Raw genomic sequence first — 16,406 nt, 5'->3', positions numbered from 1 at the left:
AAATGTACACTACAATGGGAAAGTACAAGAGGAAAAAAAAGAGTTCTCTACTCATGCTGGGCTATAGGAGAACAGCTGGATCCGCTTTCTTAATTCTCCGATAAGCCAGATGTCAATTTGTCCTGTGATATCAGGTATCACACCTGAAGTTGGGAATTGGTTGATCGTACTAGTTTTTCAGCATACAGTGTACAGCATCTTCACTGAAACTCAGAACAGTGTGCTTCTATGTAGAGCCATATGCAGGAGCTTACACTGTTTTCTAATGCTTTCTACCCGCATAATTGAGCATGCGACAAATACTGTATGGCCCTAGCACCGGCTGACCATTTGCCTTTTGTTGGACCATTTGTAGTAGGTACTAACCACTGCATACCCAAAAGACAGTCTTTTTTCTCATTATACCCCATGTTTTGACAGATGCCAATATAATGTGATCAATTTTATTTTCAGTTTTACTGTAATGTAAACTGCAATATGTGTAATGTCATGAAAAAACAACAATTACTTAAACTTCAAAAATACAATCTCAAAAAATGAAAAAATGAAAAGAACAAATTAAAAAACACATGAGATCTCATCACATCTAAAATAAAAATCATCCTCAAAATTAATAATTTCATGGACTAGCTAATGTGTTATTGCAGTATCAAAATGACACTCTGTATTTTTATGGCCCCCAATGAGATGATGCATGGTGTCCTGGAGGACCTTCTTCCAGATTTGGATTTGGGCAAGTCTGAGATGCAACCTGGTGGTGTCGAATGGACTGAAACATAGCATGGGGGGCATTCACTGGTATCAACTCCTTCATTCTCCAGCAGTTGCCTGCATACTCTTGCCACATGAGGCCGGACATTGTTATGTACCAGAAGAAACCTAGGACTCTGCACCAAGTATACCTAGGGCTCTGGCAGTGCTCGTCCTGTTCCACCTAGGGGTGATCGTGGCTCAAGAGTTGGGAGTTCGCCTTGTAATCGGAAGGTTGCTGGTTCGAGCCCCGGCTTGTACAGTCTCGGTCGTTGTGTCCTTGGGTGAGACACTTCACCCATTGCCTACTGGTGGTGGTCAGAGGGCCCGGTGGTGCTAGTGTCCGGCAGCCTTGCCTCTGTCAGAGCTACAATGTAGCTACAATGTAGCTTGCCATCACCAGTGTGTGAATGTGTGCGTGAATGGGTGGTAACTTCGTGTGTAAAGCGCTTTGGGGTGCTTAGGGACTAGTAAAGCGCTATATAAATACAGACCATTTACCTTGCACAAAGGAGCAGATACTAGTTCTGCTGATAGGTTAAAAACCTTCAACTCAAATCAAAACTGTTATATATTAAAAAAAAAACATTTTGCTTCCTGTGATGACATTTTGGTCTGTACCTTATGATTGTTCACATATACTCATATAGTATCTTTTCTGTGTATACATACAGCCTACCTCCTCCAAACAACGAGCCTCTTCCTCAGCGTTCTCTCTGGTAAACTCATCCAGTGGGTACTGTAGTCTGGGGAATGGGGCAACAGGCCAATCAAATGATGGAATGTCCAGTTTGTGGATCGCTTTGGAGTGTGTTGTTGCCAAACAACCTTAACAAGGCAACAGCAATGAATTAGTAACAAATCCACAAAGTTAGAATATGCCTTTTGGTTTTATCTTTCCAAAAAGTCTAATGATTGCCATCATCCACTGGGAAATTTGCAAGTTTGCTCACTTACGAAAAAATTAACAATCTCTAACAGTATCATTTTAATAGACAAAGAATAGCAACCAAAAATCCAGAAAAACACATTAAATAAAATGAATAAATTTGCACGTCATTGACTGAAAGTATTTGATCTCCTACAACGCAGCCAGAATTTTGGTTCCCAGAGACTGACTGAAATCTGGCAGACAATTAATCAATCAATTATACATACTCCTAATATTCACTTGCTATGTGTTCACCGGTCTATAGACTCAGTTTGTTCCATTCAAACCTCCTCCGGTGGGGAAGGATTGTAGACTTCCCCAAGGCTGGAATGGGTTACAAGACCATCAACAAGAAGCTTAGTGAGAAGGTGACAACTGTTGGTGCAATTATTCCAAAACAGAAGAAATAGAAAATAGTCGCCCTCAGTCTGAAGCTCCACATTAGATCTTGCATGCACCTCACGGGGAGAGCATGATCATGGTAAAGGTGTAACACAGTAAGCTATAAAGGATTAAAATCATGTGGTGCTTGTAAAGTTTCCCTGCTTTAGCAACTGGCCTGTCTACAGCGAAAATCTAAATGATTCAGAGAAGGCTTGTGTGCTTTTGTCAGACGAAGCCACATTCAAACTGGAATAAGGAGAAAGAAGAATGCTGAGGATTACCCAAAGAACATTATGGTGGAAATACTATGTGTCAGGGCTGTTTGTCTGCTAAGGACACTTCACTGCTTTGAGAGGACAATGAACGTTATCATGTCCCAAAAAATCTTGGAAGAGAAGCTCCTTCTCTAAGCCAGAACACTGAAGAGGGCTCGTAGATCTTCCAGCGAGACAATGTCCTAAAGCATAGCACCAATGGAACATAGAAGGGACTAAGGAAGAAGCAGGTAAAGGTCAAAGAGTGGCCTAGCTAGTCTCCAGACCTCAGTAGAAAATCTCTGGGGGAAGCTGAAGCTTCAATTTGCTAAGCAGCAGCCAAAGAGGAGTGCAAAAATCCTTTCTGAAATGTGTGCAAATCCAGTGAACTACAAGAAGTAAAGTACTAACCAAAAAAGGTTTCTCCACCAAGTAATACGTTGTGTTTTGTGTAGCGACCTGTATTTTTATGTATCATTACTTACTTAATGACATGCAAATAAGTTTACAACTTTTATGTAATTCATTTTTCTGGAGTTCTGGTTGATAATCTGTCTCTCTTCATTAAAATGAAACTACCATACAATTAGAGATTAATTTCTTTTTAAATGAGCAAACTTACAAATTCAGGCAAAAATCAAATAATGATTTCCCCAGTTGTACAAAGAGCACACTGACTTGAGTCTAAAGTTTCAAACTGACATCATACAGGGTTAAATACATACAATGCTTGTGTATCTGTGAAAAGCTATAAAAATGCTACATGTGGACCCTTGAGCTTTCAATTTTTACATGTTTGAGGTGTTATTAATCAAACTTCTATTTTTATAGCACAGGCTTTTGTATGATAACAGCTGGGTTGTTTTGCATCACTGAGCAATCTGCCTGGACCGTTTCCAATCCCTCAGATGAAAAAGTATTTATAATGTGCCAGTGTATTATTATGCATGAACTGTTTTACAATAAAACAGTTGTAGTGTACCAGCTCAAATTTGGGTATAAAAACATGAATTCAGTTTGTTATTTGTTCAATAAATACCACTGTAATTGTTTTATGACAGGTGCTGTTGTTTTAACAGTAGCAAAAATGTATACAGTATTTAACATACCTAATGTTCTTCCATGGAAACCCCCCATGAAAGATAAAATACTGAGTTCTGGACAACCTGGTGCCTGAGATCAAAAGACATAAGGATTCAATGACACTAAGCAAGAGAAAAGACAAACATCAAGTAATAAGAAGCAAATATTGAGTCCAATATGGCAGGAAAGTGGTGAATAACTTAATGAATAGTGAGACCTGGTTGATCATGGAGGTGTTCAGTTCTTCATTAGTTGGTGTGTTTGGGCCTCGTTCTTTGTTCTAAGTAAAAAAAAAACCCACAGAGATTAAATTCATTTTAATTCCAACTTGTTGGTTTACATTTTTTTTCCTACTCAATACAAGACATTTTCTACACTACCGTCTTTTTAAGGACAGCTATCTCCTGTGGTGACCTTTTGTTTGCTTTAGGTTTTGTGTTTTTGTCCGAGATTTGGATTCAGTTGTCTGTTATAGTGTTACGATCAAATAATATTACTGATAATAGAACATCACAGAACATTACTACAAACCCAATTCCAATGAAGTTGGGATGTTGTGTAACATGTAAATAAAAACAGAATAAAATGATTTGCAAATCCTTTTTTACCGATATTCAATTGAATACACTACAAAGAAAAGATATCCAATGTTCAAACTAATAAACTTGTTTGTGTTGTTGTCGTGCAAATCTTCACTCATTTTGAATTTGATACCTGCAACATGTTCCAATAAAGCTTGGACATGTTTACCACTGGGTTATATCACCTTTTCTTTTAACAACACTCAATAAGCGTCAATAAGAACTGAGGACACTAATTGTTAAAGCTGTGTAGGTGGAATTCTTTCCCATTCTTGGTTCATGTACAACTTCAGTTGCTCAACAGTCTGGGGTCTCCATCGTCATATTTTGCACTTCATAATGCGCCACACATGTTCAATGGGAGACGGGTCTGGACTGTAGGCAGGCCACTCTAGTACCTGACTCTTTTACTACAAAGCCACGCAGTTGTAACACATGCCGAATGTGGCTGTGCATTGTTCTGCTGAAATAAGCAGGGATTGTCTGGCTTGGATGGCAGCATATGTTGTACCTTTCAGCATTAATTGTGCCTTCACAGATGTTACCCATGCTATGAGCACTAACACCCCCCATACCATGTGGTCACCAGATATAATTTAACATGGTGTTAACAAATTAAATCAAATTTGCACTCACTTACCCTATACCAGATAAAAATAGCTTTGTAAGCATTTTCATTGGAGCAAGCACCACAGGACATTGTCTGAACACGAGTCATTCCACTAGGTGCCACCTGACAGAAAGCAAAGTAGGAGTAACAAGGATTATCATTATTATCATTGCACAGCTACCATTATCTGCAGAAATAGCAATAAAGGCAAATAATACATTATGGAGTTACATGAAAACTAGAATGTAAGAACAACCTGTACACAAATTTAAATTCTAAATGTGTGTTAGATAGTTGTTATCCATGAATTTTAAAATGTACTGTTTTACAAAAAAAAGCAGAAAAAATATTAGTGTGATAGCTCAAATTTGGGTATAAAAAGATAAACTCAGTTTTTGTGTGTTTCTCACTGAGAGAAGACTTTCGGTGATTTTGTCTGGAAAGTTCTCAGGTGGCAGGATTCCCAAGGCTGGCCGATTCACAAATGTACTCTGAAGAAAGACAAAAATATCTAGTACATGCAAATACGCAGAGTCTTGTTCAGACTTTTTCAAAAGGATGTTACATGTACTTACATATATGTCCTACTTGTTAAATCCCAAACCAAAACAAATATTAGGATTTACATTCACTTTAAAAACCATTTGTTGTTTTACACCTCACCTCTCCTCTGAGAACATACAGGAAGCTCAACATTAGACATAAGAATGATGAAAACACTCAGTGGACACATATGTTGGAGGTGCCACTTTCATGTTCCAGTCAGAATATTTATAATAAAACAAAAAACAGAATGAGATTTGAGTCATGGTCCTTTAGCCCTGAGTTGAATTGTTGTCTAATGCCTTTATTTTTCAGTGCTGTGTCCACTTAATACTACACTATATAACTTTCTAACACTTATTAATAAAAAAAAGCATAGCATTATTGAGGCACTGCAAATTATTTAATCCCAACACAGGTTATTCTATCTATATAACCATATGCTTAGCTAAAATTGTGATCTATGAGTTCTATGGAGGTAACTGTGTCTTGAGATCATGGATGATGATTCTACACCAAAAAATCATCATATGATCATTGTCCAGCTTGCTTACTCACAGTGGCATTGTGAGGAAAGATTGTAACTGCTGTATGATGTCAGAACTGTGGTAGCTTAGCATAATTTACCCTAAACTGCTCTAATGGAAATCACAATTGTCTGTATAAAACACAGAATGCAATTCCTTTGACTACTGTATACTTAATCATTCACTGCAATGCCATCTGCTCCATATCTTTATTTTCCCTGATAAAAGAAACGAACTTACCAAATTGTTTGGATTGGTCATCACTTTGAGGAGAGCAGGGTGGTTGTAGCCTATAGGAGCACACAACAGGAGTGGTTTTACAAAGGAAGGTGCATCGCATACACCATTTCCTTCAAGTATGCTATTAAAATAAGTATTATTAGTTTTATTGGAAAGTATACAAGTAAACTACGTATATCCCTGTTATCGTTGGACAAACCACAGTGGAAATGCAAAGTAGCTCAGTGTATCAAAATTGACTCCGACAGTAATACAGTACAACAAGTCTAATGGCAGCAAAGTGACCACATATATAATTGATCCAATTGTATCAAAAGAACCAGTAAACACCATAGTTATCTATGACCGGTCCGTGACTCGTTTGGTACTGGACTGCGAGAGTTGAGGCTCAGGGCTGAAATGTATAGTTTTCAGGGTTTTTAATCGGTTTTCAGCGTTATTTTGTTATCGTTTTTATCATTTACTCGGTTTTCCTTGGTCTTTTCATGTGTGTTATGAATAAATTTTCTTTTTTTCGGTACCGGTACTAGTTTTATTTTGTTGTATTTATCCGCAACACCTTAAAGGCCGGTCCATGAAAATATTGTCGGGCATAAACCGGTCCGTGGCGCAAAAAAGGTTGGGGGCCGCTGATCTACACAGCCAGCTACATATAGTTTTTTCTGATGGATGTTAAGGTAGACTCCTTTACACACACACACACACACACACACACACACACACACACACACACACACACACAGAGAAAGAGTACAAACTGAGGGCTTAAATGCAAATTATGTTTTTCATACTAACTTGTCTTAAGTACAAAACCATTGCACTTTACACTGAGTTAACATAGCCTGGCAGAATTTGTGATTTTTTTGGCCATTTTTCAGACAATATAAATTAAAATTCAAAAACGTCTTTCACTCATGGCTCATGGCTGGGTGAAACCATTTATTATCCAACCATAGTGTCTGCCCTTTTTCAATGACAGCTATGCAATATAAAATAACATTTGTTATGATTATAGATTTCATCCCTGTCTCACAATTCAACAATCTAAACTGAAGTTATTACATAAATATCTGTACTAACCAATTGGGATGGAAGAAATCTGAGTGTAGATATCCAGCATGCGATTCCCATCCACATCCACTAGGTAGTTCCCTTTGCTCTCCTCATAGTTACAGAAAAAGTTGATGGCACCAGTATTCTGGGGAAAAACATGTTATGTATTAAAAACCTCACATGGTACTTACGATTAAGAGTATAAAGATATTCATAAATTATTCTCGAGTCTGGAATATGATAACAAAAAGTCTGTAAAGACAAAAGCAGCAAGTTATTTGCTATAAAAAACAGTGCAGTTTAACAAAACAGCACAGTTTAGCATATGTTTAGAAAATAAATTCAGCCTATTATGGTTCTTGAAGAATCTTATGTTGAAGGTAAACATAACGCCTTCAATTCATTCTGCATTTGTAACCTTTTAACAGTCTTTCTAGCATGCTTCAAAGTTTCCTTGAAAATTATTAATAACTTTATTGTTACTACAATACAAACAATTAGAATAAAATTATATCAAAATCCACACACAAACACCTGCACAATATGAAGACATCACTTGCATAATGCCATCTCTGGTATCACTGAGCTTCAGATACGACAGAAGCACCATATAACCTTAAGAGTGGATGGTGCTAAAAAAAAGAGGGAACAGCATATTGTGCTCCAGGAATTATTTATGTAGTTCACTGACTTAACATACTTACAGACCCAATCTACCAACACACACACAGAAGCATGGCATAGTCATTGTAGCTAGAGAAAAAGTATTACAATTTCAAGAGAATATGTATTACTATCAATTAATATTTAAAGGCAAACATGTTAGAATAAGCTGACAGAGCTCTCGTAGGACATCCTATCTGTATGTCATACTTAGATGCGGTTTTTGCTTATTTTGGCCTGAATACAATGAGCCATTTGAACATTTGAGGTCACAGTTTGTCTGACTGCCTTTCTAAAACATGTCTAGGTTTGTGTGTGTGTTCCACATTTTTGTTTGTAATGCTGAAAAGTTTCATACAATGATGAGTGTAGTTGTTGCCTCAGTGTCACTACATACCTACTAACTACAGTAGAGACCTACTACGGAAGATAAAGTGACTTTTAAAAATGATATACAGTGGGGCAAAAAAGTATTTAGTCAGCCACCGATTGTGCAAGTTCCCCCACTTAAAATGATGACAGAGGTCAGTAATTTGCACCAGAGGTACACGTCAACTGTGAGAGACAGAATGTGAAAAAAAAAAATCCATGAATCCACATGGTAGGATTTGTAAAGAATTAATTCGTAAATCAGGGTGGAAAATAAGTATTCGGTCACCTCAAACAAGGAAAATCTCTGGCTCTCACAGACCTGTAACGTCTGCTGTAAGAAGCTTTTCTGTCCCCCACTCGTTACCTGTATGAATGGCACCTGTTTGAACTCATCATCTGTATAAAAGACACCTGTCCACAGCCTCAAACAGTCAGACTCCAAACTCCGCCATGGCCAAGACCAAAGAGCTTTCGAAGGACACCAGGAAAAGTATTGTAGACCTGCACCAGACTGGGAAGAGTGAATCTACAATAGGCAAGCAGCTTGGTGTGAAAAAATCAACTGTGGGAGCAATCATCAGAAAATGGAAGACATACAAGACCACTGATAATCTCCCTCGATCTGGGGCTCCACGCAAGATCTCATCCCGTGGGGTCAAAATGATCATGAGAACGGTGAGCAAAGATCCCAGAACCACACGGGGGGACCTGGTGAATGACCTGCAGAGAGCTGGGACCAAAGTAACAAAGGTCACCATCAGTAACACACTACAACGGCAGGGAATCAAATCCCGCAGTGCCAGACGTGTTCCGCTGCTGAAGCCAGTGCATGTCCAGGCCCGTCTGAAGTTTGCCAGAGAGCACATGGATGATACAGCAGAGGATTGGGAGAATGTCATGTGGTCAGATGAAACCAAAGTAGAACTTTTTGGTATAAACTCAACTCGTCGTGTTTGGAGGAAGAAGAATACTGAGTTGCATCCCAAGAACACCATACCTACTGTGAAGCATGGGGGTGGAAACATCATGCTATGGGGCTGTTTTTCTGCCAAGGGGACAGGACGACTGATCCGTGTTAAGGACAGAATGAATGGGGCCATGTATCGTGAGATTTTGAGCCAAAACCTCCTTCCATCAGTGAGAACTTTGAAGATGAAACGAGGCTGGGTCTTCCAACATGACAATGATCCAAAACACACCGCCCGGGCAACAAAGGAGTGGCTCCATAAGAAGCATTTGAAAGTCCTGGAGTGGCCTAGCCAGTCTCCAGACCTCAACCCCATAGAAAATCTGTGGCGGGAGTTGAAAGTCCGTGTTGCTCGGCGACAGCCCCAAAACATCACTGCTCTGGAGAAGATCTGCATGGAGGAATGGGCCAAAATACCAGCTACTGTGTGTGCAAACCTGGTAAAGACCTATAGTAAACGTTTGACCTCTGTTATTGCCAACAAAGGTTATGTTACAAAGTATTGAGTTGTATTTTTGTTATTGACCAAATACTTATTTTCCACCCTGATTTACGAATAAATTCTTTACAAATCCTACCATGTGGATTCATGGATTTTTTTTTCACATTCTGTCTCTCACAGTTGAAGTGTACCTCTGGTGCAAATTACTGACCTCTGTCATCATTTTAGGTGGGGGAACTTGCACAATCGGTGGCTGACGAAATACTTTTTTGCCCCACTGTATCATGTTATTAAAATGCAATATACTAAAAAATGTTCAGTTATTAATGTACAAACATAATCAGTGAAATAATTTCCAAAAAAAATATGCAACCCCTGAAAAACACACACACAAAAAAAAAAGACCAGTTCACCAGTTTCCAATGCCAACTTTTGTTCAATAAATATTTTCTGCATATCCACCAAAAGCAGCCAGCTTGTTATAGCCTGAACATGATTAAAAATATTGAAATTTGTTCAGGTATTTCTTTTAGATTACAAAGTTGCTGAACATCTTGCAAATGTGATGACTGCATAATTTTTGCCAGCGGTTGTAGGAGATCAGTATCCAGAACCAGTATCAACCGAAACAAGGCATTCAGTAAAAACAAATAAATAAACTCATATATAAAAGGATGGAGAAGTACTCTTGTTGTATTTATGCTGTTGTAGACAATCATGCTCAACTGTAAGTAGCAGAAACCACAAATACTAACACACACATCTCACCTGTATTTGTCCCAGTTGTTTCATCAGCTCCTAGAAATAGAAAGAGAGAGAAAAGCTTTTGATTCCAATAAATGTGTCTGTGTGTGTGTGTGTGTGTGTGTGTGTGTGTGTGTGTGTGTGGTGTGGTGTGTGTGTACACCATTACTTGTGATCGTGGACCAGGGACTGTAGTTGTCATGGAGGGTCCATCGTAGTCAAACTCCACCTGTGTCTTTGCTGCTGCTTTGCTGACATATCTGCAACCTTGTGGAGAAACCACAAAAAAGTTCATAAATGTGTGGGTGTGAGGGGTGTAATATTTGGTACTTATTTTGTGGTCATGTCCTGGTGTTTTACATGTGGTGCCAGCCATGATAGAAACAAATAAAGTGCTGGCAACTTTTGCTTCTTTGTTATGATTTTTTAAAGGCAAATATACTCTAATACTGTCCCTAACTATGTCCTCTGTCCTGGATAAGCTCAGGGCAGCTTGGGAGCAAATAAGGAAATTTATATTTTTCCATAGTTATATCTCAAACAACTATACAACAAAATCCATAGTATCTGCCCCGACCGTTACAGTGTCCTCTATCCCGGTAACTCTGACTCACAGTTGAAAAACAAGATAAGCCCAGAAACTAGTTCTTACTGGTTCTGGACAATTTGGGGTCATCTTTACTGAGCTAGCGGTTACAGCAACAAGTTCTGTGAACTGAAATAGCTCATCTCATGGATGACTAGGCTGTTAGTTGATCTACTATCAAACAAGCAAAGATAAGGTTTAAAGCTCATATCAGTGCTCCGCTGGACATTTATACCAACCGTTTATGAAGCAGTTGCAGGTGAACACTTTCTTGAGATAAATTTAGTTGCTCCAAAACACACATTTATATATAGTTAGTCCACACGCTTGGGAACAGCAACACTTTTTTGTGATTTTGCTTCTGCACACAACCAGACTGGAATTAAAATGAACAAAATAAGTCTGTACTTCAATCACATCTTGAAGGGCAGAGCTTCAACTTTAAATCCACAGTTGTTGTAATGCATTAATTATTTATAGCATATTATACAGTCTAGACAGCTTCCTCTTTCACATTGTTTTACTATATAAAACAGCCTTTATGGAGACGCCTGTCACAAATCCAGTTTATCGGATAACGGCAGCTGTCTGTAGACAGATTTTGCCAACGCAATAGTGTCCCATGTGTAGTGAATAATTTACTTGTTACTCAGATTTACAGTAGTATGTCTGGCTTCGTGGTTATGGACAGAAGACCTTTGACACACCACTCAGTCACTCATCTTGGAAAAGCACAAACATGTGTATTGATAAGCACATCCTCCTTCGGTTTAAACATTTACACTGATTACACAATGCTATTCTGCTTTCACTGCTTTACCCATGAGAGGTATTAAAATTGTATTTTCAGATGAGACATTTCAACTAAAAAAAATCATCTGAAAATTCTTAAAGTCACTTTGAAATAAGCAATACATTCCTCACATGTGGAAAAGCTTAGCCTATTAGCTGTGGCACTAATATGGCTGGAAGAATAAGATTAATTTACACAATGGTCCAAACAGTTTTAAGACACTCTCCAACACTGGTAACACATCTTTACCTACTGAATGTTATATCCTGACTAGAAAACAAGGATCTGGTGTAATGCTAGATTTACCTGAAGCACTGAGCCACACGTTTTTCTGCAGAGAGAAAGCCAGCTGACGACTGATCAAGGAGGTTGCCATGGCAAAAAGCCACAGTCAAAAAGTGTGAGAGACAGGCAAAAAGTGTGCTCAGCTTCTAACGTCTCCAAGTCACCTATAAAAACAAAGGAAAGAAAGAGGGAAAGGGGAAGAAGGGGGAAGGGGGGATCAGAGAGAGCAGAGAGGTGCAAAAAAGCAAACAAAAAAAAGCACATTAACTTTATTAAATAAACAAGAATGTGGCATCTGTCACAGCAGAGGAGTCAAAAGTGTAGGTTTTTTACAAAGTCATTCTAGCAGCAAGTCTCATATCTATGCAATCTTGGATTAAATCCTGGGGTATCTTGAAGCCACTATCTAAAAGAATGGAGAGAGAGCCAAAACTCTTTAATTTAATAATCACCAGAACATAAAAACAAACACGGGGTAGAGAATGACCAATCAAAATAATTGCAAATGGCTTCAAATAGTTTGTGATTTTGAACCAAAATGAGGTTTTTCAGTGACTTCACATCCAGTGATGGGTGAGTATTCCCCTTTATCCCTAAACTATGCTTCTTCTGTGGAAACCTGTGAAGCATTCTTTCCACACCCGACCATATTTAACTGAATTCTGTAGGACCCCAGCCTCGCTGTACACATATAAAAGTATTTTTTCCTTCTCCTTACCAAACCCCTCCCACACACAAGTGTTTGTGTCGTTACTTCCAGTGCCACACTCTGCTTGACCTGTCTACAGTGTAACACATTCCAAAGCAATGTGTTACTGTAAACACATTACATTCTTCAGTAAAGTAGTAACATATTACGTATTAAATTTAGTAATTACATTACAGTTACAATTATGTGAATATGAGCTCTTGAGTTGTTTGCACACTACTGGATGGAAAAAAGAAAATCAAATATAAATGTTATTTTTAAGTCAAGCGACAGCACTGGATTCACCGCTGACATCAGGTGAACTCCAGTAAGCCCTGGAAAGTATGCTCAATAATAAGGCTGCAGGTCCAGATGGATTTCCAGCAAAGAATTCTGGCAGCAGTGTTCCACATAATGTTACAGGAAATATAAGAAAATGGCAGACTACCAACAAATATGAATTCTGCCAACGTCTCCTGCTAAAACCAGGCAAAGACCCTGTTCTTCCCACCAGCTATTGTCCAATATCCCTTATCAAGGTTGACATGAAAATAATCTGCAAAGCTCTCTCAAAGAAATTAGAGAAGAAAACCTCCCTCATAATATATCCTGACCAAACTGGTTTCATAAAAGTCATCAACAGATACATGTAGATCACTTAATTTAATAGACTATTCGTGCAGTAAAAACATTGAAACCACAATATTGTCTCTAGATGCAGAAAAAGCGTTTGACAGAGTGAACTGGAAATTTTTATTTACACCTGCCCCTGCGGAGGTCCTTCTAGGGCTCTCATGGTCCACTAGATGTCTGTGGCCTGGATCTCTTCCATGCCTGCTTAATGTCCTGGGGGCTATGGCTACCCAGACCTACTATTAGACAGTGGTGATTTACTGGGAACACTATATTATATTCATATAGTATTATTCAAGGGTGTTTGAGAGTTTGATGATGTTAAAATTTGGGCAAGCCCACTACCAGAAGAACTTTTTGTTAAAATATTTGTTATTTTTTAAGGTAGAGAGTAGCACTTTAACTACTATGACAATAGTATTCTATGATAAAAAGAACTAAGGGTAGAGTGAGGCAAAGGCAGGGATGGCTGTATGCACTTTCTCCTCATTCATCATGTGTTATGTAACACTGTCTGCAGGAACAGGAAAAATCCAGTTATCTGCTTTCACAGGCTAGGAAACCTTGGCGCTTGCACACTGCAAGCACAACATACAAAGACATGCATGCACAGACAGACGGTTTCTTGGCAACGCCTCATGAACTGGAAAAAACTGGTTTTGATTGTGAAAGTTACACAAGACTGCATCTTCATATGCCAAGGGGGAGAAGAAGTTCACAGTTTGCACTGTAATAAGCTGAAATCTGAACTCAACAGGAATTCAGCAGCACTACTGTCAAATGAAATAGTTAAAATCATATGGACTTTAGTTGTGGATTATTAATTTATGTTGAGGCCCCATTCATAATAATGCTAAGTAAAAGTAATTATGGGAAGTTTTACTTTCCTGGGTTACTGAGACAAACAAACATGTTTAAAGTTGTTCAGAAATATCTCCTTTGAGCACTTGATGCAATCGAGGCTGTTAACAAGTGGTTCAGATGCTCTTTAAACACTGTAACTGTTCATTTACTTTCCTAGTCAAGCGCTGTGCAGGTGTTGTTCACATAAAAGTAAAATACATGACTATCACAGGTTCATGTTGTTCAGTCATTGCTATTTCCCAGTGACAAGAACCAAGTTAAAATGCAACTGACATTACCACCCTGTCACTATGGCAACAGCCCAGGCGCTAAATGAATATAAAGACACATTTGTATGTTTCTTGTTTCCACTGAGTAAGATTACAGAAGTGGGGCATATAATATTTCTCCTCATAATTGACAAATTTTGACAAATTTATGCCATGCAACAATCACTTTAAGTTTAATTAGCATTTGTTGAACATGAAAACCACATTGATCAGATTGATTTTATTTATAAAGCCTCCTTACATATGAAGAATCCCAGATCCAATGAACTCTATGAAACAATCATTTGTTAAAAATTCATGGAAGAATTTTTAACAAACATAAAAACATAAAAAGCCATAAGGGTGTTCTACTTTATTCTGGGGAACAAATGATTTTGTCAGAAAAATTAAATCATAGAACAAGAGTAGCTGGTGTTTGACATGCTTCCAACTGTGACGTCTGCCTTCTGTGTATGCATGTCTGTGTCTGTGTGTGTGTGTGTGTGTGTGTGTGTGTGTGTGTGTGTGTGTGTGTGTGTGTGTGTGTGTGTGTGTGTGTGTGTCAACGATAGGGTTTTAAACCAGTGACCAGTGATCAGTAGAGTGAAGATATTTGCCCTGGTCATTATTTTAAAAACCTGCACAAGCAAACTGGGAAACATATACACTATGTACTGTTGGATGATTTCAACTCTGTGAATATCCATTCATTTTTCTATATAGGTCAATCTATTTTTCCCTTTCTGTATCCAAAATGTAAATTAGCACTAATGTTGTTCAGAGCTTTGGTGGCAGAAACCAGTGTTAATCCTGTTAATGCCGCAGTAATATCAGGTAATGGAAGCGTGAGCAAACCTTTTTGTTTATGCATTTTTTTTTAAAGAATGGGAGTGGTGATTCTATATGAGATATTTTTGGTCCCACTCAGTAGTAAAATTAAAGTTCAATTCAATTTTATTTTATTTATAATAACAACAACAGTCGCCTCGAGGTGCTTAATATTGTAAGGTGAAGACCTTAATTGTTCTACAATAAACCTATAGGAAGGAGTAATATGTGTGCAATAAAATGTGCAGTAAAATCCAAACAAAGTACCAAAACACTGCACAACAAATCAATAAAATTATTTTATAAAAGGCAATGAAAAAAGTTAAACGCTGAGTTATTCAGAGTCAAACGCAGAGGAATAAAATTTAAAAAAAGAGTTTTAAAACAGGCAGTAATTGGGCCATCCTAACATGGGCAATGAGCTCATTCCACAAATTCGGGATAATACCTGAAAAAACTTGTTCATCCAGGTTTTAAGGACTCCTACAGATGGAGTCAGTGGTGCTGATGCATTAAAGGACTTAAAACTGATCAAATATTCAAAAATGAACAGGAAGCCAGTGGAGGGACAATGGGATGTGTTTATGCTTGTGAGTACCAGTTAAGAGAAAAACTGCAGCATTTTGGATTGACCAAAGAAAACATTGCAACATAAAGTGCATTATAATAGTCCAATTGCATTGTTATCAGAGCATGAAGGAGATGCTCAAAAACTTAAAATAATAATGTGGATTTGGTTCTGGATATTGGACTAAAGTGATAAATGCTTTAATGAAAGAATCTATCTTATCTAGTTTAAAATTACAGTCTTGTTTCACACCAAGGTTTGTTACTGTGAGTTTAGCTGCAGAGGACCAAGTCCAAGAGAGGAGCAGCACAGGCACTGCTGGGTCAGAACATAATGACATCATAAAGCTTTCCATGTTTTCATCCATCTCCCCTAAACCATTACTGGAGTGTTTAAGGGAGACATTTCTTTTTATAGGCATGCGTGCCAGGCACATAGAAATGTGGAAGGCCATCTTTTAAAATTAAAAAAAAAAAAAATCAATGCCAGGCACTGAAGGTAAAGGGAAAAAAGGATTAGCCAGAGAACTGATCTTTGTGGGACTCCATATGACATAGATCACCAAGATGGTAAGAAGGTTCTATGTGTTAAAAGAACCTAAACCACTCTAAGGCTATACCTTTAAGGCCCACATAGTGTTTTAATGAACCATGAGTGTGGTCTATTGTGTCTAAAGCAGCAGAGCACAAGAAAGTCAAAGTCACTTAAAAAGTAGTAAAAGATCATTAAGAATTAATAAAAATACAGATTTTGTGCTTAAGACGACTTT

At 38.1% G+C, this 16,406-nt stretch overlaps 1 protein-coding gene across 1 annotated transcript in view; it reads right to left on the bottom strand.

Annotated features, from left to right (window-relative positions):
- abat (4-aminobutyrate aminotransferase) overlaps positions 1-16,406 on the bottom strand; it is a 29,935-nt gene that overhangs the window by 5,995 nt on the left and 7,534 nt on the right. Inside the window, exons 2-11 of the mRNA XM_085453382.1 lie at positions 11,830-11,972; positions 10,314-10,411; positions 10,169-10,198; positions 6,984-7,101; positions 5,904-5,953; positions 5,004-5,084; positions 4,624-4,716; positions 3,620-3,682; positions 3,429-3,492; positions 1,430-1,578 (exon numbers count right to left, since the gene is read on the bottom strand). Coding sequence (XP_085309508.1) covers positions 1,430-1,578; positions 3,429-3,492; positions 3,620-3,682; positions 4,624-4,716; positions 5,004-5,084; positions 5,904-5,953; positions 6,984-7,101; positions 10,169-10,198; positions 10,314-10,411; positions 11,830-11,899 — 816 coding nt within the window. The 5' untranslated portion in view covers positions 11,900-11,972. The remainder of the gene's footprint in view (positions 1-1,429; positions 1,579-3,428; positions 3,493-3,619; positions 3,683-4,623; positions 4,717-5,003; positions 5,085-5,903; positions 5,954-6,983; positions 7,102-10,168; positions 10,199-10,313; positions 10,412-11,829; positions 11,973-16,406) is intronic.

The sequence above is a fragment of the Copadichromis virginalis genome, linkage group LG4 (assembly GCF_057382275.1).
Source record: "Copadichromis virginalis isolate Kocher_CV1m ecotype Utaka linkage group LG4, C_Virginalis_male_GT1.1, whole genome shotgun sequence".
In the NCBI taxonomy this organism is placed as follows: Eukaryota; Metazoa; Chordata; class Actinopteri; order Cichliformes; family Cichlidae; genus Copadichromis; species Copadichromis virginalis.
Note: the sequence above shows the minus strand (reverse complement) of the source record. Positions and strands in the feature narration are given on the sequence as shown.